The 21317-nt window shown below is 40.6% G+C and overlaps 1 protein-coding gene across 1 annotated transcript in view; it reads right to left on the reverse strand.

The window, feature by feature from the left end:
• LOC144596359 (uncharacterized) overlaps positions 1–21317 on the reverse strand; it is a 185732-nt gene that overhangs the window by 158832 nt on the left and 5583 nt on the right. Inside the window, exons 3-4 of the mRNA XM_078404616.1 lie at positions 17606–17684; positions 7893–8051 (exon numbers count right to left, since the gene is read on the reverse strand). Coding sequence (XP_078260742.1) covers positions 7893–8051; positions 17606–17684 — 238 coding nt within the window. The remainder of the gene's footprint in view (positions 1–7892; positions 8052–17605; positions 17685–21317) is intronic.

Consider the following 21317-nt stretch of genomic DNA (forward strand, 5'->3'; position numbering starts at 1 on the left):
ACGTGAGAGTGGAAATCTAAGTATTAATCAACGATAGACACTCTGGCTTTGTCAGGAGGAGAACCTGTTTGACTAATCTAACTGAATATTTTAAAGAGATAACTAAATATATTGTTGAAGACAGTGTGGTTCTTGGTTCTTGGTTCTTGGATCATGGTCCTCCAAAATATTCCAAATGGTTGATGTAGTTTACATGAACTTGATTGAGATTTCCGACAAGGTCCCATTTGGAAGGCTACTCGAAAATGTCCATGGGATCCAAGGTAAATTGGTGAATTGGATCTGTGTCGGAAGAAACTGCAAATGCTCGGATCTGATTGATTTGGGAATGACAGGGAGAGACTGATAATTGAGGATTATTATTGTGATTGGTAGTGTGTGACCAGTGATATACCAGAAGGTTCAATGCTGGGATTGTTTCTGTTATAAGTGTTCTGCTTGAATCTAATTGATATCAATATTGTTGTTGTACTGGAACAGTCTAGATAATGGCAAGGCTAATTCTCGAGCACAAGTCTTCAAGACAACTGCAGTGACAGTTTGTGGACTTTGCTCTGTGCAGTAACCTAGGTCATTTCCTGGCATCAGTCCAAGAGATTAAATTGGAGTATGATTGTACCTCCACAGGACAATGGTTAGGGTCATTTATTGGAACATTTTTCTGAAAATAGTTGTGAATTCCTCATCTTTGCCCTTCACACAAGGTCTCTTATCATCAAGGAGGATGAAAAAGTTATTAATGACATATTTGTGCATTGTGACCAGATATAGAGAGTTCTGCAGCTTTGATAACTTCACTGTGGATTGCTCAGCACTGTTTATAGTTTATTGCTTTCATTGTTATGACTGCACCTGGTGATGTGCTTTATTTCCAGCAGATTGTCACCTCATTTCCACATTCATCTTGATACCATTCTTGGCATGCTTTTCCACACTCCTTGAACTAGGATTAATCATCTGATTTAATGGTGATGAAGAAGTAAGAAATATGCCGAGCAAGATCAAACGCAAGGCAAATATTTCTGACCGACTTCAGATTGCAGTGGGCAATTGATGGATTGAATTATCTTCATCTATGTCGATATAATAATGATACATTATTGATTTGTTGTAGTTACACAATAAAGTTTGAAATGCAACACTGCATGTGAACTGGCTAATCAATTCATGGTGAGCACACCTAAGTGGAGCATTTTTGAAAACAGAAATTGCAAAATGTAAAAATATAAGATGACTACTGTGAATTTGGATTTGATAAATTTGATTGAATTTTCTGTTAATTTTAAAACTATAAATCATTCAATTACTCAATTATCAATTTGTAGTTGTAAGCACTGCAGTCTTAATGTCTACATCATCCTAATGTTCCAAATAATATATTTAATTAAACACCCGCGAAGTGATTGCCTTTCTCTGTGGAAGTCCCGGTTCTCTGTGATGTCCACTTAAATCATGTAAATTCTTCGCTTGCAATCACTTCAAAGCCATCACTCTCCTCAGTAGGTAGGTAGAGGAGAACAATAGGGGAGGTAATGCCAGCTGAATCTGATCACCAGAAAAAAAATCCAGTTTCCTGACAGGCACTGTGGCTAGATTGTGTCTCATGTCAAGTCTACTTTCCAGTCGTTTATAAAAATCTTATCTGGACCAATGCAATCAATTGTGAACAAATGCTTTTAAATTGCCCTTTCCCTTTCCATTCATGAATGCCAAAAGCATCCATTATATGCAGCATTGCTCTGTATACATGATGGGGCATAATCACATTTCCATTATTTTTAATATTTGAGCAGGCTTCGTTGCCTGTAGTTCTCAAACTTACAATATCGTTCTCCAGAAGAAGAAAAGGCAGCAGATGGTGGAAAACACCAACAGCGTTGTTGTGCTCATAATCTACAGCTTGGAAGCAGGCCCTTCGGACCAACTGACTAAGATGCTCCACTCAAGCTGGTCCCATTTGCCCAGCTAGTCATTATCCAGCTAACAGTTCTTCCCAGAAATGTACAACCCTCAGTGTGACCCTTTCCATTAAACTCAATTTTTCTGTCTCTGTCACATCAAAATGATGCATCTCCCAAGATGATGCTTTCCATCTCAGATGTCCTCTTTCTTTAGTAAATGTGGTTTCCCCCCTGCTGTCACGAATGGATCCTTCACTCACGTCTCCTCTCTGTCCCATAGTTCCGCTCCTGCTTCTCCTCCTCCCGGACACAACAAGGATAGCGTTCGCCTGATTTCCAACTTTCACCCCATCGGCCTCGCAATCCAACACATCATCTTCTGGTATTTTCAAGATGCCCCATCTAAGCTTGCGCCATTCGCCCGCATTTGGCCCATATCCCTCTAAACCTTTCCTATCCGTGTACCTGTCCAAGTGCCTCTGTTATTGTATTTTCCTCAATTACCTCCTCTGACAGTTCAGTCCATATATGAACCACCCTCGGAGTGAAAAAGTTGTCCCTTGGGTTCCTATTATATCATTCCCCTCTAACCAATGCTCTATGCACTCACCCATACATCTCCATAAAATCATCCCTTAGCCTCATGCGCTACAAGGAATAAAGTCTTAGCTTGCCTAATCCATCTCTATAGTTCAGGCCCTCATCTTGGCAACATACTTGTAAATCTTCTCTGCACTCTCTCCAGCTTAATGACATCTTTCCCTCTCGCACGGTGACCAAAACTGAACACAATATTCCAAATGTGGCATCACCATCATCTTGTACAACTGTATCTTAACATCCCAACTTCTATATTCAATACCCTGACTGATGAAGGCCAATGTACCAAAAGCCTTCATGACAGCCTTCATGGTCGTGAGACTGCACAACCAGCACTGCTCCCAGCAGACGAGTCAACAGTAACAGTTAAGGAATACACAGTAAACTGAATGATCTCTTGCTATCCACTTTGCTACTGTAACACTGTAAATTTCCCCGGTGTGGGACAAATAAAGGAATATATTATTATATAAGGAATATATTATTATTATAATTATTATATAATAATAATTTAATAATAATAATAATTTAATAATAATTTAATAATAATAATAATAATAATAATAATAATAATAATAATAATAATAATAATAATAATAATAATAATAATAATAATAATAATAATAATAATAATAATAATAATAATAATAATAATCCTTTATTAATCCCACAACGGGGAAATTTGCAGGGTTACAGCAGCAAAGTGGATAGCAAAAATAGATAAGCATTCATTATAAATAAACTAAAGATAATTATCTTTATTTACTGGTCTACTGGGAGCAGTGCTGGCTGTGCAGTCTGACAGCAGCAGGAAGGAAGGACCTTCGATATCTCTCCTTCACACACTTGGGGTGAAGAAATCTGTCACTGAAGGAGCTGCTCAGTGCAGTGACAGTGTCCTGCATGGGGTGGGAGTCGTTGTCTAGCAGTGATGATAGCTTTGCCATCATCCTCCTCTCTCCCACCGCCTGCATTGAGTCGAGGGGGCATCCAGGACAGAACTGGCCTTCTTGATCAGTTTCTCAAGTCTCTTTCTGTCAGCAGTTGAGCTGCTGCTGCTCCAGCAGACCACTCCATAGAAAATGGCTGATGCCACCACAGTGTCGAAGAATGTCCTCAGGAGTACCTCCTGCACGCCAAAGGACCTGAGTCTCCTCAGCAGGTACAGTCTGCTCTGGCCTTTCTTATAAAGTGCATTAATGTTATCAGTCCAGTCCAGTTTATTGTTCAGGTAAACACCCAGGTACTTATAAGTCCACTCTCTCAATGTCCATTCCCTGGATGTTCACTGGTGTCGAGGGGGGCGTGGCTGCGCCTGCGGAAATCCACCACCATCTCCCTGGTTTTCCCCGCGTTGATCTGGAGGCGCCTGATGCTGCCTGACCCAGAAAATTCTAAATTTCCTGCCCCCTCGATCAATTTCTCAGCTACACAATCACTTGTCTTATCTTCCTGCTCTTACCCTCACCAGCACGTGGTGCCGGGGACAATCCGGAGATTATCACCCTTGAGGTCCTGCTTTTTAACCTTTTGCCTAACTCCCTGTATTCACTCCGCAGGACCCCATGTCCTTTTCACTTCTGACAACCTTTTGTCTCCTTTTCACTTCTATCCGCTAATCACTTGCTGGGCTTTGAACCACCCCCACCTCTGCTTTCCAGCTCTCTTCCCCCAACACTAATCAGTATGAAGGAAAGTCTTGACCAAAAATGTAGCCTGTCCATTCCCTGCCCAGATGCTCCCTGACATGCAGAGTTCCTCCAGCATTTTGTCTTTCGCTCAAGATTGCAGTATCTGCAGTTTATTACGTCTGCAAATGAAGTGGAATTCTGTTTTCCTGTATAGGTTTACTTGAATTCTTACTTTGATGAACTGCCACAGTATTGTGTCCCAGCTGTAGGGTAATTGGTCAACTCAGTGGATAGGCTGTCAGTAGAATAGTGCAGTTCGAAGCACAGAATAGAATAGCTTTGTTTTTTTTGGCATCAGTGTCAGAATATTAAAAAAATTCAGTCACATACTGTGTACCAAAAAGCAATTATCAGGACTGCAAAATAACAGTGTTGATAATGACTTGTCAAATAAACAAGCAATTGATAAATTTCATTAGTTGTATTAGCAGTCCTATGAATTGAACCAGTTAACTTTTAAGCCTTTATTTGTGTGGCTGGAAATAGGTTAAACTGTGATACTAGTATCAAAAATAGCAATACATTTGGACAGTGTCTCGGTAGGCTGACGCACTAAACAATAGCTCAGAATACAAGAATGGAAGTATATTAAATATTTTACATCCATTATAATCATTCAGGTAGCAGCTGCACCAATGACTGAAGGAGATAATGAGAAGGAAAATTAAGGCAAAAGGTGACATTCAAATTCACCAGGCTAGATTCCAACTTTATGCAACAGCATAAAATGGATTGGAAAATCAGCAGAGCATTTTACACCTCTGTCAGAAGCAATGAAAAATAAATAGAGAGAGGTGTTAAACAGACTCTCAGCACACTGATATTTAGTTAACACTTACTCCTAAATTCAAGGTTTAACCAATTATGTGTTGGATATAATACAACTTTAACAAGGATTTTCCAACCTGCCTTCCATTGACTTCATCCACACCACGCAGCCTCGGCAAGACCACCAGCATAATCAAGGACTATATCTCACCCCGGTAACTCCCTCTTCTCCCCTCTCCCATCAGGCAAGAGATGCAGAAGATTGAAAACGCATACCTCCAGATTCAGGAACAGTTTCCTCCAGCTGTTATCAGGCAACTGAATCATCCTATCGCCAACTAAAGAGTGGTCTTGACCTCCCAATTACCTCATTAGAGACCTTTGAACTATCTTTAATTGGACTTTATCTTGCACTAAATGTTTTACCCTTTATCCTGTTTCTGAACACTGTGGGCAGCTTGATTGTAATCGTGTATGGTCTTTTCGCTGACTGGATACGACACAACATAAAAGCTTTTTACTGTACCTCGATTAACGTGACAATCATAAACTAAACTAAACTGAACTCCTTGTTGCTTTCCTTTTCTGCTCATTTAGGCTTCATATATTCTCATGTTGTGGAGCATTGTTGGCCAGGCAGTCCAATAGGAGACATGCCCCTATGCAGGCATATTTTTCACATCTTGGTTTACTTGGTGTTCTTGGCCCATTGATTAATCTTCTGTCCTTGACTCTAGTCCATTATGAGATTTGCTTTTTGGGGGACACCATAAGAATTTCAGGCTCTAACCTATTGCTTTTAGGTGTGAAGAAAGCCATCTATTGGCTTAGATTGAAAGTAGAGGGGATGTATGCCGTTAATGGCAAGACACTTAACAGCATTAATGTTCAGAGGGATCTTGGTGTCCAAGCCCTTGAAAGTGGCAACCCAAGTGGTTAGAATGGTAAAGAGGTCACGTGCTTTGCTTGCCTTGATTGATTGAGGCATTGCGTATAAGAGTCAGGAAGTCATATTGCAGCTTTATAGGACTTTGGTTTGGCTGCGCTTGGAGTATTGTGTGCAGTTCTGGTTGCTCCGTTAAAGGAGGGATGTGGAGGTTTAGGAAAGGGTGCAGAAGGGGTTTACCAGAGTGCAGCCAGGATTAGGCAGTACTAGACCAAGTGGACCCGTTGGGCCCATTCTTCGTTGGGTTCCCATCATGACATGGGAAAATCGCGTTTGTTCTCTAAAATAAATGGCACTTTAAAAAAATAATTAAAAATCTTATCTGGAATGTTTTTGCTTTTTATGGTTAAAATCCTCTCTTGGAGATCCTCGAGACTGTGCCTTCATTCAACAGCAGTGTCAGCTCGACTGTGACGACAGTTGCTTTGAGTGGGAAGAAACCGCTCCTCCCTCATGGGAACCGGACCAATCAGGCATTGAGCGGGAGGTCGGAGCCAATCATTCGACCCGACAAGGGACCCTGGTCAATCGAGCGTCGAGCGGGAGGTTGTTGCCAATCAATGGACCCCACGTGGGGGTGAGCGGCAGGAGCAAATCAGATTCTCTGGAAAAACGTTCAACAGAATTTTCTGGCTTTCCATACCACAGCAATCTATATTCCAGACAGCTTACCTCCAGCATTTAAATGAGATATCTATCCTTCCATCTTGGGTGAAGATGGAAAAGCATTATCTTAATCAAACAACACCAACCAAAACCCAACCTCATATCCGACAAGAGGAAGGTGACATTAAAAAAAGCAAGGCTTTGTGGATTTGTGGAATTCTCCACCACCTCAAGAGAGTTAGATAGAGCTCTAGGGGCTAGTGGAATCAAAGGATATGGGGAGAAGGCAGGCACAGGTTACTGATTGTGGATGATCAGCCATGATCACAATGAATGGCGATGCTGGCTCGAAGGGCCAAATGGCCCCCTCCTGCACCTATTTTCTATGTTTCTATCTATTGATCAGCATGGATGGGTGCAGACCAAGAAAGCTGCTGAAATCTTATGTAAATACTGAAGGGCTGAGACCTTGAAATCTTTAAATTAGCCCGAGTAGTGGTCTTGATAATTATTGTAGATAATAAAGTTGTTAACTTTTATTTTGACTTTGTTATCAGCTTTAATTCATTTTTCAGAGGAATGGTACACTCTGTTTTGTCAAATAATCAAACTTCTGTAAGGATTATATAAGTACATTACAGAAAAAGATTATGTGTATTGTCGCAATATTAAAAAAAGTTCCAATTTGTGCACCACAATGGAACTCTAATACAGTATTTAGAGCACATTAGGAAATGATTTGTTTTAACATCTGTGACTTTTCCACATGGTTGAAGTCCTAAATCCCTGTTCAGTGAGGGTGTTGGACAGGTAGACACAAAATGCTGGAGTAACTCAGCGGGACAGGCAGCATCTCTGGAGAGAAGGAATGGGTGACGTTTCGGGTCGAGACCCTTCTTCAGACTGATGTCAGGGGAGTGGGCGGGACAAAGATAGAATGGAGTCAGAGACAGTAAGACTGGTGGGAGAACTGGAAAGGGGGAGGGGATAGAGAGGGAAAGCAAGGGCTATTTGAAGTTAGAGAAGTCAATGTTCATACCGCTGGGGTGTAAACTACCCGAGCAAAATATGAGGTGCCGTTCCTCCAATTTGCGCTGGGCAATGCTCTGACAATGGAGGAGGCGCAGTACAGAAAGGTCAGATTGGGAATGGGAGGGGGAGTTGAAGTGCTGAGCAACCAGGAGATCAGGCAACCAGATTGGACAGGTAGTTGTTTCCCTTGGCAGCTTTAATTCCATGAAGAGGTCAGGCTCCTTAGCCATTCTCAGGTGGCAGCGGTAGCCTGCATGGAAAAGTTCAGAAGAGGATAAAGGTAGAGAACACATTGACGTAAACAGAAAGCATTGCATATTAACAAAAATTAAAGCGGTAAATTCTTACTGCTTGCTTCCTTTTTTCAACCAACAGGGGCTGTTTGGTAAGTCTTTTACTGTCTATGGTGATGGTTCCATAATTTCTTTCTTCCTGGTAGAACTGTTTGCTGAGATATTTTGTTAATTTTTCATAATGACTTTCTCCCAATGAATTGATTTCCTCAAGCTGCAAGGAGAAAACAATATAAAATTAACAAATGTACGTTTAATCTTTGGAATAACTTTCTTAACCAGTATTCAGATACCAATCAAAATCTGTGTCTGATGTTAATTTGTGTCTGATGTTAAATTGTGACACAATGGTGTAGCTGGTAGAGCTGCTGCCTCACAGCACCAGAGATCCAGGTTCGAACCTGACCTCGTGTGCTGTCTGTGTGGAGTTTCATGTTCTCCTTGTGACTGCATGGCTTTCCTCCCGGTACTCTGGATTTCCTCCTACATCCCAAAGACGTATTGGTTTGTAGATTAATGGGTCTGTAAATTGCCCTGTGTCGGAAATTCATGCAAAAGTGAGATAATTTTGCATTAGTGTGAATGGGTGATCAATGGTCAGAATTGACTCAATGGGCTGAAGGCCCTGTTTTCATGTTGTATCTTTAAAACTTAAAAACTAAAGCAATGAGAAAAAAACGAAAGCAAATTAATTGTATGAAGTCACATTAAAAAATACACAAAACACTGAAATAATCTGCTGATTAGGCAGCGGTTGATAAGACAGAAACAAAATTACGGGAAATAACTTAACTTTTGAATATACGTAAGTTTGGGTGGAGATAAAAGGTCAAATTTACCAAATAAGCCTCATTGTGAGGCAGTTCAAATGCACTAATGCCTGTGCTTAACACAGAAGTCAAGCTGATTGAGCACTGTTGGGAAATGTGGCTATTTGTATTTATTCATAGGAAGTGGCCAATGCTTGTGTCAAGTATTTATTGTTCATCTCTCACTCCCTAAAATATACGCCACACAGGACAGCCGATTGACTGACATATACTATAAACCCACTGACTCCCTCAGTTATCTGGACTATACCTCCTCCCACCGTGACTCTTGCAAAGACGCCATTCCCTACTCTCAATTTCTCCATCTATGCTGTATCTACAAAAAACGAGCCTTTCCATTCTAGGGCATCTGAGATGTCCTCTTTCTTGAGTAAATGTATCTTCCCCCCTGCTGTCGTAGATGGACCCTTTACCCGCAACTCCTTTTTGTCCTGTAATTCTGCTTTCACTCCTCTCCCCCTCTCACCAGACAGACGTAGGGTCCTTACCTTTCACCACCACCTTATGCATCCAAACATAATTCTCTGACATTTTCACCACCTTCAACCTGATCCCATCTTCCCATCCCCACCATTTTCTCCTTTCTGCAGAGACCACTCCCTACGCAATCCCTTCCCATCCAAACCACCTCCTTCCCAGGTAATTTTCCCTGCAAATGTAAGAGATGTAACACCTGTCTCTATACCATCCATGCCTCCTCTGTGTCCCGTAGTTCTGATCTCACTCCTCATTCTCCAAGGTGGAACAAGTATAGAAATCCCCGGGTCCTCACCTTTCACCCCACCAAAATGCACATCCAACACATTGTCCTCCGACATTTCCATCACCTCCAACGACCACCAGTCACATCTTCCCATCTCCACCCTTTCCAGCATTCTGCAGAGACTGCTCCCTCCACATCTCCTTAGTTCACTCATGCCTTCACTCCCAAACCATCCCCTTCCCAGGTACTTTCACTCACAATGCAGGTGATGTACCGTCTGTCCCTATAGCTCCTCCCTCGCCTCCATCCTGTGACCCTAGCAGTCTTTTCAAGTGAGACAGAGGTTCACGTCCACCTCCTCTAACTTCATTCACTGTATCCACTGTCCAGATATTGCCTCCTGCACATTGGCGGGACCAAGCGTAAACCCAGGGACGTTCGCCAAACCTTTGCTTAGTCTGCCAAGGCCTACTGGATCTCCCGGTTGACAATCATTTTAACTCCCCTACCCATTCCCATACTGACCTTTCTATCCTAGGCCTCCTCCTTTGCCGGTGTGAGACCACACCCAAACTAGAGGAACAGCACCTCATACCGCAAGGGTAGCTTATAACCCTACGGTATGAAATTGAATTCTCCAATTTTAGGTAATCTCTAACAACCCATCGTTTCATTTCTCCCCCACACCCTTTCTTCCCCCTGCCCCATTCCTTATACCCCACCTGAACTCACACCAATTTTTCCATACCCCCTCCCTACATTCATTCCTCTGGCCTCACAAACTGCAACTCTTTAATCCTTAAGTCTCACACTTTTTTCAGCTCTGGCCTTTGTCCAAACTTCTGCATGTGTTCACCTATTACCTGCCACACTTTGACCTGCTCCTCCTAGCTTTCTCCACCCCCCCCCCCCCCCCCCCTCCTGCAATCATTCTGAGGAAAGGGCACAATCCAAAATGTCACCTATCCATATTCTCCATGCATGGTGCCTGACCCGCTGAGTTACTCCAGCACTTTGAGTCTCTTTTTAGAATAAGGCTTATGTAATTTTAAACAATTTTAGATTCTAAAAACAAAAGCTGCTGCAACCTTAAGATATTCAGAGATTCAGGCTATTACAGTTTCAAAATACTGAAGCGCTGAAAATCATTGAGTGCTTCTGCATATTTAATCAACCTGAGACAAAACCAATTCCTTGCTAAACTGATGTATTTCACATGAATTTTAGTTGCTTGACAAGAGTAAATCCTGGGAATGGTATTAACTGCAAAAGTCTATAACCTTTTCCGCATATTGTCATCGGAGCATTAAAAAGTTAATGGTTGCTTGTTAACGAAAAAATACAGATCTTTTCTGCTTTTATACAAAGCATGATTCTCCCCTAACAAGCCATTAATTTTGGGACCAATTTACAGCAAGCCATCAATAGATCAACAATGAAGTAAAATCTGTGAATTTTAAACCCAGTTTGTTCTACTGTACTGAATGTGTGCAATGAATTGTAAAAATATTAAAGTGGTTTGGAAGCATAATATTGAAATAACATGGAGACAAAGATCTAATCTGCAAAATGTAATGAATCTCCTATCTCATGGCGCTGTGATTATCATAGTAAGTACTGAATATGCTTTCCCCTACGGTTGTGAAAGATGGAGAATAGATTGCTGATTTCTCCATGGATATTAGTAATTCCAGACTCAATGAATTAGGAATCTAACAAGATATCTTAGCAATTGGTTTGCTCCATTCTTTCAGTGCCAAACCCTATTGCATGCTGTGCCAACAACAAATCAGATCCCATGAAAAGATCAGAGTGTTGTCTCCCACCAAATGTGCAGCAGTGATATTGTTTGATGGCACCAAATGCATTCTTACATGGCAATCAGCAGTGGTATTTGATTCAAATGGCAACCATTTGCCATGTAGCAATCACAGCAGGCCTACAGTTCTTAAAGGCACATTCCAATTCGCAGCCAGATAGTAGCGACCAAAGATAATAGAGCAGAGCAAGATAGACCACTCGACCCTAAAATGTAGTATGCCATGGCGCCATTTTAGTCGGCAGAAACTTGCAGAAACATTTTAAAAGAAAAATAACAAAAATCTGTGACTTGACAGATGAGATATATTCTGCATTTTAATAGTATAATCACACATACTGTTCCCCCAAAACAGTGATTACACTGATGAGAGGCATAGCGAACGACGGGTTTTGCCTACTAAAATGGCGGACGTTACACTCCTTTGCGCACTACACTTCAGTATAGGCGATTTCAACGAAGTGGTTCATCTTGCTCCTCTGGTATCTTTGGTAGCGACACACAAGATGCTTGCCACAAAGGAGGCTGCAGGGAGAAGGTTGGAATCCTGGATTTACTGAGCAGTCAGCAGGATTAGTATCAGAAACCAACTAGAGCAACCAGAAAAAGAGCAAGGCAGAAGTGGCTGATGTTTAGTTTAGTTTTGAGATACAGCGTGGAAACAGGCCCTTTGGCCCACCGAATCTGCATGGACCAGCGATCCCCGCACACTAACATCATCTTACACACACATAGTACCATCTTCACACTATGGACTACAATAACTAATATGATACGATGGGGGCCAAGTCAATGGATATTTTTAAGGCAGAGATTGACAGATTCTTGATTAGTAAGGGTGTCAGGGGTTATGGGGAGAAGGCAGGAGAATGTGGTTGAGAGGGAAAGATGGATCAGCCATGATTGAATGGCAGAGCATATTTAATGAGCCGATTGGCCTAATTCCGCTCGTAGAACTTATTCACTTATGAACCTCATTCTGCATTGACAATGGTTCCACCAATCAAAACTGTGATCTCATAATCCTGTTATTTTATAGTATAGTTGCTTATCATATAGATAAAATAGTTGCAATTTTGTGTAGATCCCATCTTTGTACTTTCTTACGGGAAAGGTTCTTTCTGCACTCAACCCTACACACACATCTATTGCCTTCAGTTTTATTTTACTGCTATGTGTCCATACTATTGACAAGAAGCGTCCATCAAGGGAGAACAAGTTCTGAGTGGCGAGAAGGCCGACAGCAACACCCTTAAAAGAACAGTTGCACTGGGAATGACTACAAGTACATCTATAATAGTGACTCATGCCACAGGTGGTCAAATGATGCTGCTTTTGTTTTGAAACTAAAGCTTTGCACATTATGCCGTGACTGTAGACCACCTTTATAGTTATGTCAGGCACATGATAAAATTCCCTGGCATTCTCAACCGTCATCTGTAAGGAAATTGTAATCCTATATATCAAAGCAACCATAAAAATTTTGTGCATAATAACTTTAACTGGATCCTTTCATCTTATAGTCCACACAGAAACGTGTCTCTTATAGAATGATATAAAAACTCTCCAGGTCCCCTAGGTCTTTGAGTGCTATAATGTAATTGCTCGTGCTTTCTTGTAGCTTTTTATTGCGTCACATATTTACAATGTTTGAGGCGGCATAGCTGCTACCTTAAACTACTGTAGGTTACATAGAAACATAGAAATATAGAAAATAGGTGCAGGAGTAGGCCATTCGGCCCTTCGAGCCTGCACCGCCATTCAATATGATCATGGCTGATCATCCAACTCAGTCTCCATACCCCCTGATCCCTTTAGCCGCAAGGGCCACCTCTAACTCCCTCTTAAATATAGCTAATGAACTGGCCTCAACTACCTTCTGTGGCAGAGAATTCCACAGATTCACCACTCTCTGTGTGAAAAAAAACGTTCTCATCTCGGTCCTAAAAGACTTCCCCCTTATCCTTAAACTGTGACCCCTTGTTCTGGACTTCCCTAACATCGGGAACAATCTTCCTGCATCTAGCCTGTCCAACCCCTTAAGAATTTTGTATGTTTCTATAAGATCCCCCCTCAATCTTCTAAATTCCAGCGAGTACAAGCCGAGTCTATCCAGTCTTTCTTCATATGAAAGTCCTGCCATCCCAGGAATCAATCTGGTGAACCTTCTCTGTACTCCCTCTATGACAAGAATGTCTTTCCTCAGATTAGGAGACCAAAACTGTATGCAATACTCCAGGTGTGGTCTCACCAATGCCCTGTACAACTGCAGCAGAACCTCCCTGCTCCTATACTCAAATCCCCTCGCTATGAATGCCAACATACCATTCACTTTCTTCACTGTCTGCTGCACCTGCATGCCTACTTTCAATGACTGATGTACCACGACACCCAGGTCTCGTTGCATCTCCCCTTTTCCTAATCGGCCACCATTCAGATAATAGTCTGCTTTCTATTTCAGTTGAAATATTCTTTGAACCTCTGAGAGGTAGCTATGGAAATGAGATATTTATAACTTTTTATGAAGCTGCTAAGATGGTAAGAGCACTGTACACTTCAGAACCAATCACTGGAAGTGATGTTGCTTTCTTCCATTCCCAATAACAGCACATATCACCATTGTCTTTCACCTTATTATTGATCATAAAAACATTTAGCCATCTTGGATATGAACAAATCAAACCTCTTGATATACATCCCCTAGCTGTTTGGCAAGCATTTTTTTTCTTTTTCCTTTCAAGGCAGGCCTATGGTTCTCGGGTGTTTTGTGTGCTTGTACTTTTACTCCCAGCTTGTTCTACTATTTGCAGGCTAGCATTTCCTTGCTGTGAATCATTTCATAATTGGTTGTCAAAAATTACAGCAGGATCTTGATCGGTTGGGCAGGTGAGTTGAGTAATGGCTGATGCAATTTATTTCAGAGAAGTGCAGGGTATTGCATTTTGGGCTACCTAATAAGGGCAGGACCTACACAGTGAATGGCAGGGCTCTAGGAAGTGTTGCAAAGCAAAGTAATCTTGGAGTGCAGGTACATAGTTCTTTGAAAGTGGCATCACAGGTATGTAGGGTGGTCAAGGCGGCTTTTGGGACATCGGCCTTCATTAGTCAGAGTATTGAGTATAGATGTTGGGAGGTCATGTTACAATTGTATAAGACATTGGTGAATTTACATTTAGAGTATTATGTTCAGTATTGGTCACGGAGTTATAAGAAATATGTTGTTAAGCTGGAAATGGCACAGAGACGATTAACAAGGATGTTTGCAAGAGTCGAAGGCCAGAGCTATAAAGAGAGGTTGAGCAGACTAGGACTTTATTCCTTGGAGCGTAGGAGGGTGAGGGGTGATTTGATAGAGGTGTACAAGATCAATAGATCGAGTAAATGCACAGAATCTTTTGCCCACAGTAGGGGAATTGAGAACAAGAAGACATAGGTTTAAGGTGAGGGGGTAAAGATTTAATAGGAACCTGAGGGGTCATTTTTTTACACAAAGGGTGGCAGGTATATGGAACAAGCTGCCATAGAAGGTCATTGAGGCAGGTGCTTTCATTATGTTTAAGAGACATTTGGACAGATACATGGATAGGATAGGTTTAGAGGGCTATGGGTCAAGCACGGGCAGGCAGGTCTACAGTAAATTGGGCATGTTGGCCAGCGTGGGCTAGTTGGGCCGAAGGGGTTGTTTCCACGCTATACGATTATGTCTCTAATTAGCCTGTTCAGCCTAAAAGTAAGTGCTGCAACATCACTGTGAAAGGCAACAACCAGTGGTGAAACTATGAAGGCCAGCTATGAATACCCATAGAATAAGTATGTTCATTTTATCTATTAACCCATAAATCACAAATAACAACAATTTTACCTGAGTTAGATTACACCTTCCAGAAATTTGGACCTGGCAGGGTAAAGATCCACATGAGAATGCTTGCTAGTGCCTGCTCCTGCTAGTTCCACTATTTACATCCATATATCCGTTCATTATCACCTCTTTCACACTCAATAAAGGACCATTGTGGGCTCCACCTTTCCTTGGTCATCGATGCTGGCTGTTCTGAACCTATTCATACTTCTAGTTTCCCTCTCCTCTGACTCTCAGTGTGAAGAGAGTTTCGACCCGAGTATCACCCATTCCTTTTCTCCAGAGATGCTACCTGACCCCCTGAGTTACTCCAGCATTTTGTGTCTATCTGCCATGAGAATACCTGATAGTTTCTGGCATCAGATGCAGAATTGATGATGTCAATCGTTATGCACTGTACACTTCCACCCATGCTAATGAAAACTGGAGCTTTTGGGTGCAAACTATAACTTCCGTTGAACATTCACAACAGAAGTACATCAAGTTGGTAGCTTGCATTTGTTGATATTAGATACTTTCTAAACTCACTGCAGGCTTAAATTACAGGTAATGTTTTCTTCAGGATTTCGCAATTAACATTCTATGGGTGCCTTCATAGTTACACCACTGACATCATTATGGCCATAGCTGGCCACTCAGGCTGGGTTGTGCAACTTGTATCAGGAAGCAAACAATGACCATCTGCACACAGCCCACTCCCACATCATATCCAGCACCTCTCTAAACATCAACATATCATCTGGCTCATGTTTTCCAAATTGTCATCACTGAGAAATGTAATCTGCAGGAACTATTGCAGACTGTCCCCTCCATGGAAGTCAAGGCCATGTGTAGGAAGGACCTCGAGATGCTGGTTTGCACCGAAGATAGACACAAAATGCCACTGAATACATGAAAAATTTATGGCACACCCAAATTTATAAAAGAGGGTTAAAACAACATAACAATGTGTGAGCATGAAGCAAGAACATTGGTAAGTTGTCCATTTATCCTAAAAGAAATTTAAATTATGATTTTAAATTCTCAGGAAGTAATTCCATTACTGTAAACTGGAAGTCATGCAGGCACATTTAAATTATTCATGGTGGCACATAATATTAATAATAATCATTTGTGAAACACATTGAGGATTGAAGCATGATTCATGCATAACATCTCAATTATTCATTGCAATGCTTTTCCCTATTGGCAATATCTAAGATTTTTACTTTTAACCTGTAAACAGATTTGTTAATAATTTGATTAGATGTTTATATCTAAACTGTACAGTTATGCTACCAACCAATAATACAATTATATACCACAACGTAATTTCAGGCAAACATTATATCAGCTGTTAATTGTTAATCCCAAATGAGCTGGTTGGAGGCTGAGACACTTAGAAAAGTATGGACAATGTTCAATACAAATGTTTTTCATAGATTCATAGAACACCACAGCAGACAACTGAACTGGGTCCAAAAAAATGGAGGAAAGGCAAGTCTGAACAGCAATTAAGTCTCCTTTATCATACTGCAGTTTGGTCCTTTAATCAGTAGCTGACTCCAATTTTGAAATGTTTTTTAATTAGGATATGATTTGTTTATACTGAGCATAGATATAGCCTATTCAACCCCTCTGCGATTTATTGAGATCATGGCTGACATGTAGTTTAATAGTACTGATGAAGAGTCTTTGATCTAAAATGTTAACTCAGTTTCTCTTATCATAGATGCTGCTTGACCTGATGAGTATTTTCAGCACTTTCTAGTTTTATTCAGATTCCCAGCGTCTGCATTTTTCTGATTTTCATGTTTTTAACTTAATCTGTCAAATGATTCATTGTCTCCAGAACCTTTGGCCAAAGGAAATGCAGTAAAAGACAACATGGGCACCTCAAGCAACAGGCCTACAGGCATATTTTTAAACCAATGAACACATTTGTATTGAAGGAGTAGGCATCTAGGCATCTGATTAATTTATTTCATTGTTGAGATAATGAATTTATTTAATCAAAAAGATGAAAAACTAAATAAATTGATTAGGATCAACAGGAGAAAAAAAATCAATGTTTCCATCATCTCATCAAAGCCACTAGTTCAAACTCAGAAAGGCTCAATGTATCAATGCTCTGTTCTCTTTTCGCCTGAGAAAATGTTAAAGTGGTGGCAGAAGAACAGGTTGAACAATAAGGTTGGAATTTCACTCAGAAATTTAGAAGTGAAAAGTATGAACATTTGTTAACTTCTGATCTCCATTAACTGAACATTTTAGACATGTTAGGTGTTGATGTAAGCAATTAACAGGAACATAGTAAGTAAACAGATTTTTGTTTAAATGTTCCATTGTGAAAAGGATTTTAATTAAATAGTTGACCATAGATTTAAAATTGATAGCTAATTAAATAATATAGACATAATGATAGTGGTACGATGGTTTCTTTTAAATTTGCATCTCAACAAATGATCATCCAAGCAGCTTTTTATTAAAATCTCGGGATCAGAATTTTAATCTTGCTCTGTTACATCTCTGTATATCTCATAACCTGTTATCCCTTGTGTATCTTAAATTCTCTGACCTGTAATAGACCACTTGAAGTTTTCTCTGTTGCTTGGACTTCATCTTCTTTTATGATGACTTTATCTACTGATTCAGTCCTGTAAGAACACATGTACATCTTTGAACAAAACTGTTAAGAAAATAGAGAATGAATAAAGCCAAGTACAAATATTTCTCCATCCTTTACTATGAGGAATATCAGGTATAACCAAATTATTGTGTTGGAGGGAACTGCAGATGTTGGTTTACACTGAAGATAGACACAAAATGCTGGAGTACTCAATGGGACAGGCAGCATCTCTGGAGAAAAGGAATAGGTGACATTTTGGGTCGAGCCCTTCTTCAGTTTGAGAATGAGGAGAGTGGGAAACTACACATATAGAATACATAGGAGCCGACACCGATGACCAAGGAAAGGTGGAGCCCACAATGATCCATTGTTGGTTGTGGAAGAGGTGATAATGAAGGAATACGAACAGTGAAACTAGCAGGGCAACTAGGCTGGGGGAGGGACGGAGAGAGGGGGTATGCAAGGGTTACTTGAAATTAGACAAATCAATACTCATAACGCTGGGTTGTAAACTGCCCAAGCGAAATATGAGGTGCTGTTCCTCTAATTTGCATGTGACCTCACTCTGACAGTGGAGGAGGCCCAAGACAGAGTTCAGTATAGAAATGGGAAAAAAGTTCAGTATAGAAAATGTTTGTCAACCGGGAGATCGCTCAGGCCAAGGCAGACAGTGCGTAGGTGTTCAGCGAAACCGTCGCCCAGACGCATTTGGTCTCGCCGATATAAAGTAGTCCACATTGAGACCAACGGATAAAGTAGATGAGGTTGGAGGAGGTGAAAGTAAAGGTCTGCCTCACCTGAAAATTCCTGGATGGTGTCGAGGAAGGAGATATGGGAACAGGTGTTACATCTCCTGCGGTTGCATTATGTGCTGTATTCAATGGCTGATGAGGTGGAGGTGAAAGGTGAAATTATTCAAATTATTGCTTTTCTATGGGAACTGTGTTCCAAAAGTGTGTGTTTTGATAAAGATAGCCCTTTTCATAACACACTGCATTAAATGCATTTCAATATTTCACAAAGAATTATCTTGAACCATCATTTTATAATTCAGTGCTTCAAGAAAAAGCCACAGTAATAAACAGAAAATAGCTATGCTTATTTTAATTTGAATCAGTCTGGGTTGAAAACAGCCAAATTGACTATTGTAAAACATCCCAAAGTACATTACACCGTTGTTGAATTTACTTCATTCTGAATACAAGTACAGAATTAAAAGATTTATACATGAAATTTAGTAAAGATCTAGTTTAGTCTCATGTTAACATTAATTTAAATTATTAAGGCAGCTAATAAAATGGTGAGTAGTTAGTGCTGCTGCACAGTTCCAGTGACCTGGGTTCGATCCCGATCTTGGGCACTGACTGTGTGGAGATCACACGTAAACCTTGCAATTGCACTGATTTACTCTAAAGCCTCCAGTTTGATAGGTTTGGGTGAGGGAGAGGTTGAGAGAATGGGTTACAGAAATAAGTAGGCCAATGGAATTGTTCTGAGAACCAGCATTGACTCAATGAACCAAAGGACATCTTTTATGTTGAGAAAATATGAAATAAATATCAGTGTTCACCCACTAATTTGGAAACTTCAGTAGATCGGTGGCCCATGATGCAAAGCAAGAGGTACTAGCTGCATCTCTGGTTTTTAACTCGGTGAGTTGATCACGCACAAGGAATTATGAAGTTACTATAATTGTCACAAATACCACAGGGCCTGAAAAAGGAAAGATCAGCCAAGGCCTCTCCACCTCATTATGGTGATGCTTTAAATTTGGCCAAACAGATATCTGATATGTAAATTCATCAACTTTTCTAAACATGTAACATTTTGCACCTATTTAGTTTATTCCTGTCGGACGCATATAAAGTCACAAGGCAGAAATAGGCATTTGACTCAACTAGTCAATGATTACTTCACTATGAGATATTAGTTCTAATCGTACTAAACCACCCTTTCATCCAGCTCTTCAAGTTATTTCCCCTCCAATCTTGAATTTTGACAGTTTCTGTTTCAATGATTGACCATGGTAATAATTTCCTCAACCTCACAATTCTTGTGAAATGAAGTTTCTACTGCCCCCTGTTCTAAATCTTCTGAAGTGGAGTAATCATTCTCTCCGTTGTTGTACATTATGTTGAAGTGGGCAAATTTAAGGTTTACCCACTCAATCCACCATCAGCCCACCCTCATCCCTCTTCTTGTTCCCCCCTCCACCAACCCCTCTCCCCCAAGTAAAGTTAACCATGTTCTTTGAAATTAATGGAACATAAACAACTAAACTATGCAGCATTTGAAGAAAGGGCTTCAATAGCCTTCTTGCTCTTCATCCAGGTAAATCTGTTAGCATTGGTTGCTGCTTTATGTGAAACCAAATCGAGGAATGCGCAGCCCTTCTGCTGATAGGTAAAATCCTCAATTTTCTTTCAATGAGCTAGACTGTCTACCTATTGACAGCAGTTCTAGAGTACTGTAGAGTTGCGCTGTTTAACGAATGAATTCCCCACATTCCTCACTGCTTTACAAAAAATACATAAAGTACTGGAGTAACTTAGTGGGTCAGGCAACATGTCTGGAGAACATGGAAGTGCTAGAATAACTCTGAAGACACAAAATGCTGGATTAACTCTGGAGACAAAGTGCTGGTTTCCTCAGTCTGAAAGTCTGAAGAACTGTCCCACTCTTCTATCCATGGTCTCCAAAGCTGCTACCTAACCCGCTGTGTTACTCCAGCACTTTGTGTCTACGGTTATTAGTTTAATGTTTGTTTAGATATTATATATTATCTGAGTGTTATTGCATTTACGGGCCTGTTACGTTGCATTGTTCTGTTGTCAGTACTATGACAATAAAACACTCCTGACTGTCTTAAGTGCAAACTGTTTCGAAATTAACATTGAGCTTAGAAATTCTTACCACTGATGTCAAATCTTGACCCAATAACTACAGTAGAGACAATATTTAGAAGGAAACATCGTATAAAAATCTGGATTGAGGGATCAAGAGAGATGCACTAGAGCTGGATATTGTCAATACTGATTTTGATAACCTTTGCAGATAATATTCCCATGGACAGTACCTAAATGAAGTAAGATGAAACTATTCGGGAATAACAGAGATGACAGGGGGGTGCTGAACGTTGACATAACCAGATGACATACAGTAAGGATTTCTTGCCTCACCTAGTCCAATGTTTCAGCATGTGGGACAAATGAGGAAGAGGTACTCTAAATTACAATTTCTGTCCTTATAGAGTTTGAAGAAGGATTTCATGTTTTTGAGCTATCCAACTTCCTAGTCAATTAATCAATATCACAGGTAGACACAAAATGCTGGAGTAACTCAGCGGGTCAGGCAGCATCTCGGGAGAGAAGGAATGGGTGACGTTTCAGGTCGAGACTCTTCTTCAGACTTCATATCACAGTATACAGGGAGATGTAAACACTTTTGGAATATAATTTAAGCTTTCAGTGATGGCTCCTAAATCCACTAATGGTTGCTGTAACCCATTTCTTTCAGGCTTCCTGCTGGAAGATCACATGTTTTAGGGTCATATAAAAAGAAGGCTGCCTGCACTAGATTCCAGAGCAAGAAATCAACAATTTAAGAGAAAATAAAATCTTGCCTGAGAAAATTGTCTGATAAGTAAATCAATCGCTGGTCA

The sequence above is a fragment of the Rhinoraja longicauda genome, chromosome 8 (assembly GCF_053455715.1).
Source record: "Rhinoraja longicauda isolate Sanriku21f chromosome 8, sRhiLon1.1, whole genome shotgun sequence".
Taxonomy (NCBI): Eukaryota; Metazoa; Chordata; class Chondrichthyes; order Rajiformes; family Arhynchobatidae; genus Rhinoraja; species Rhinoraja longicauda.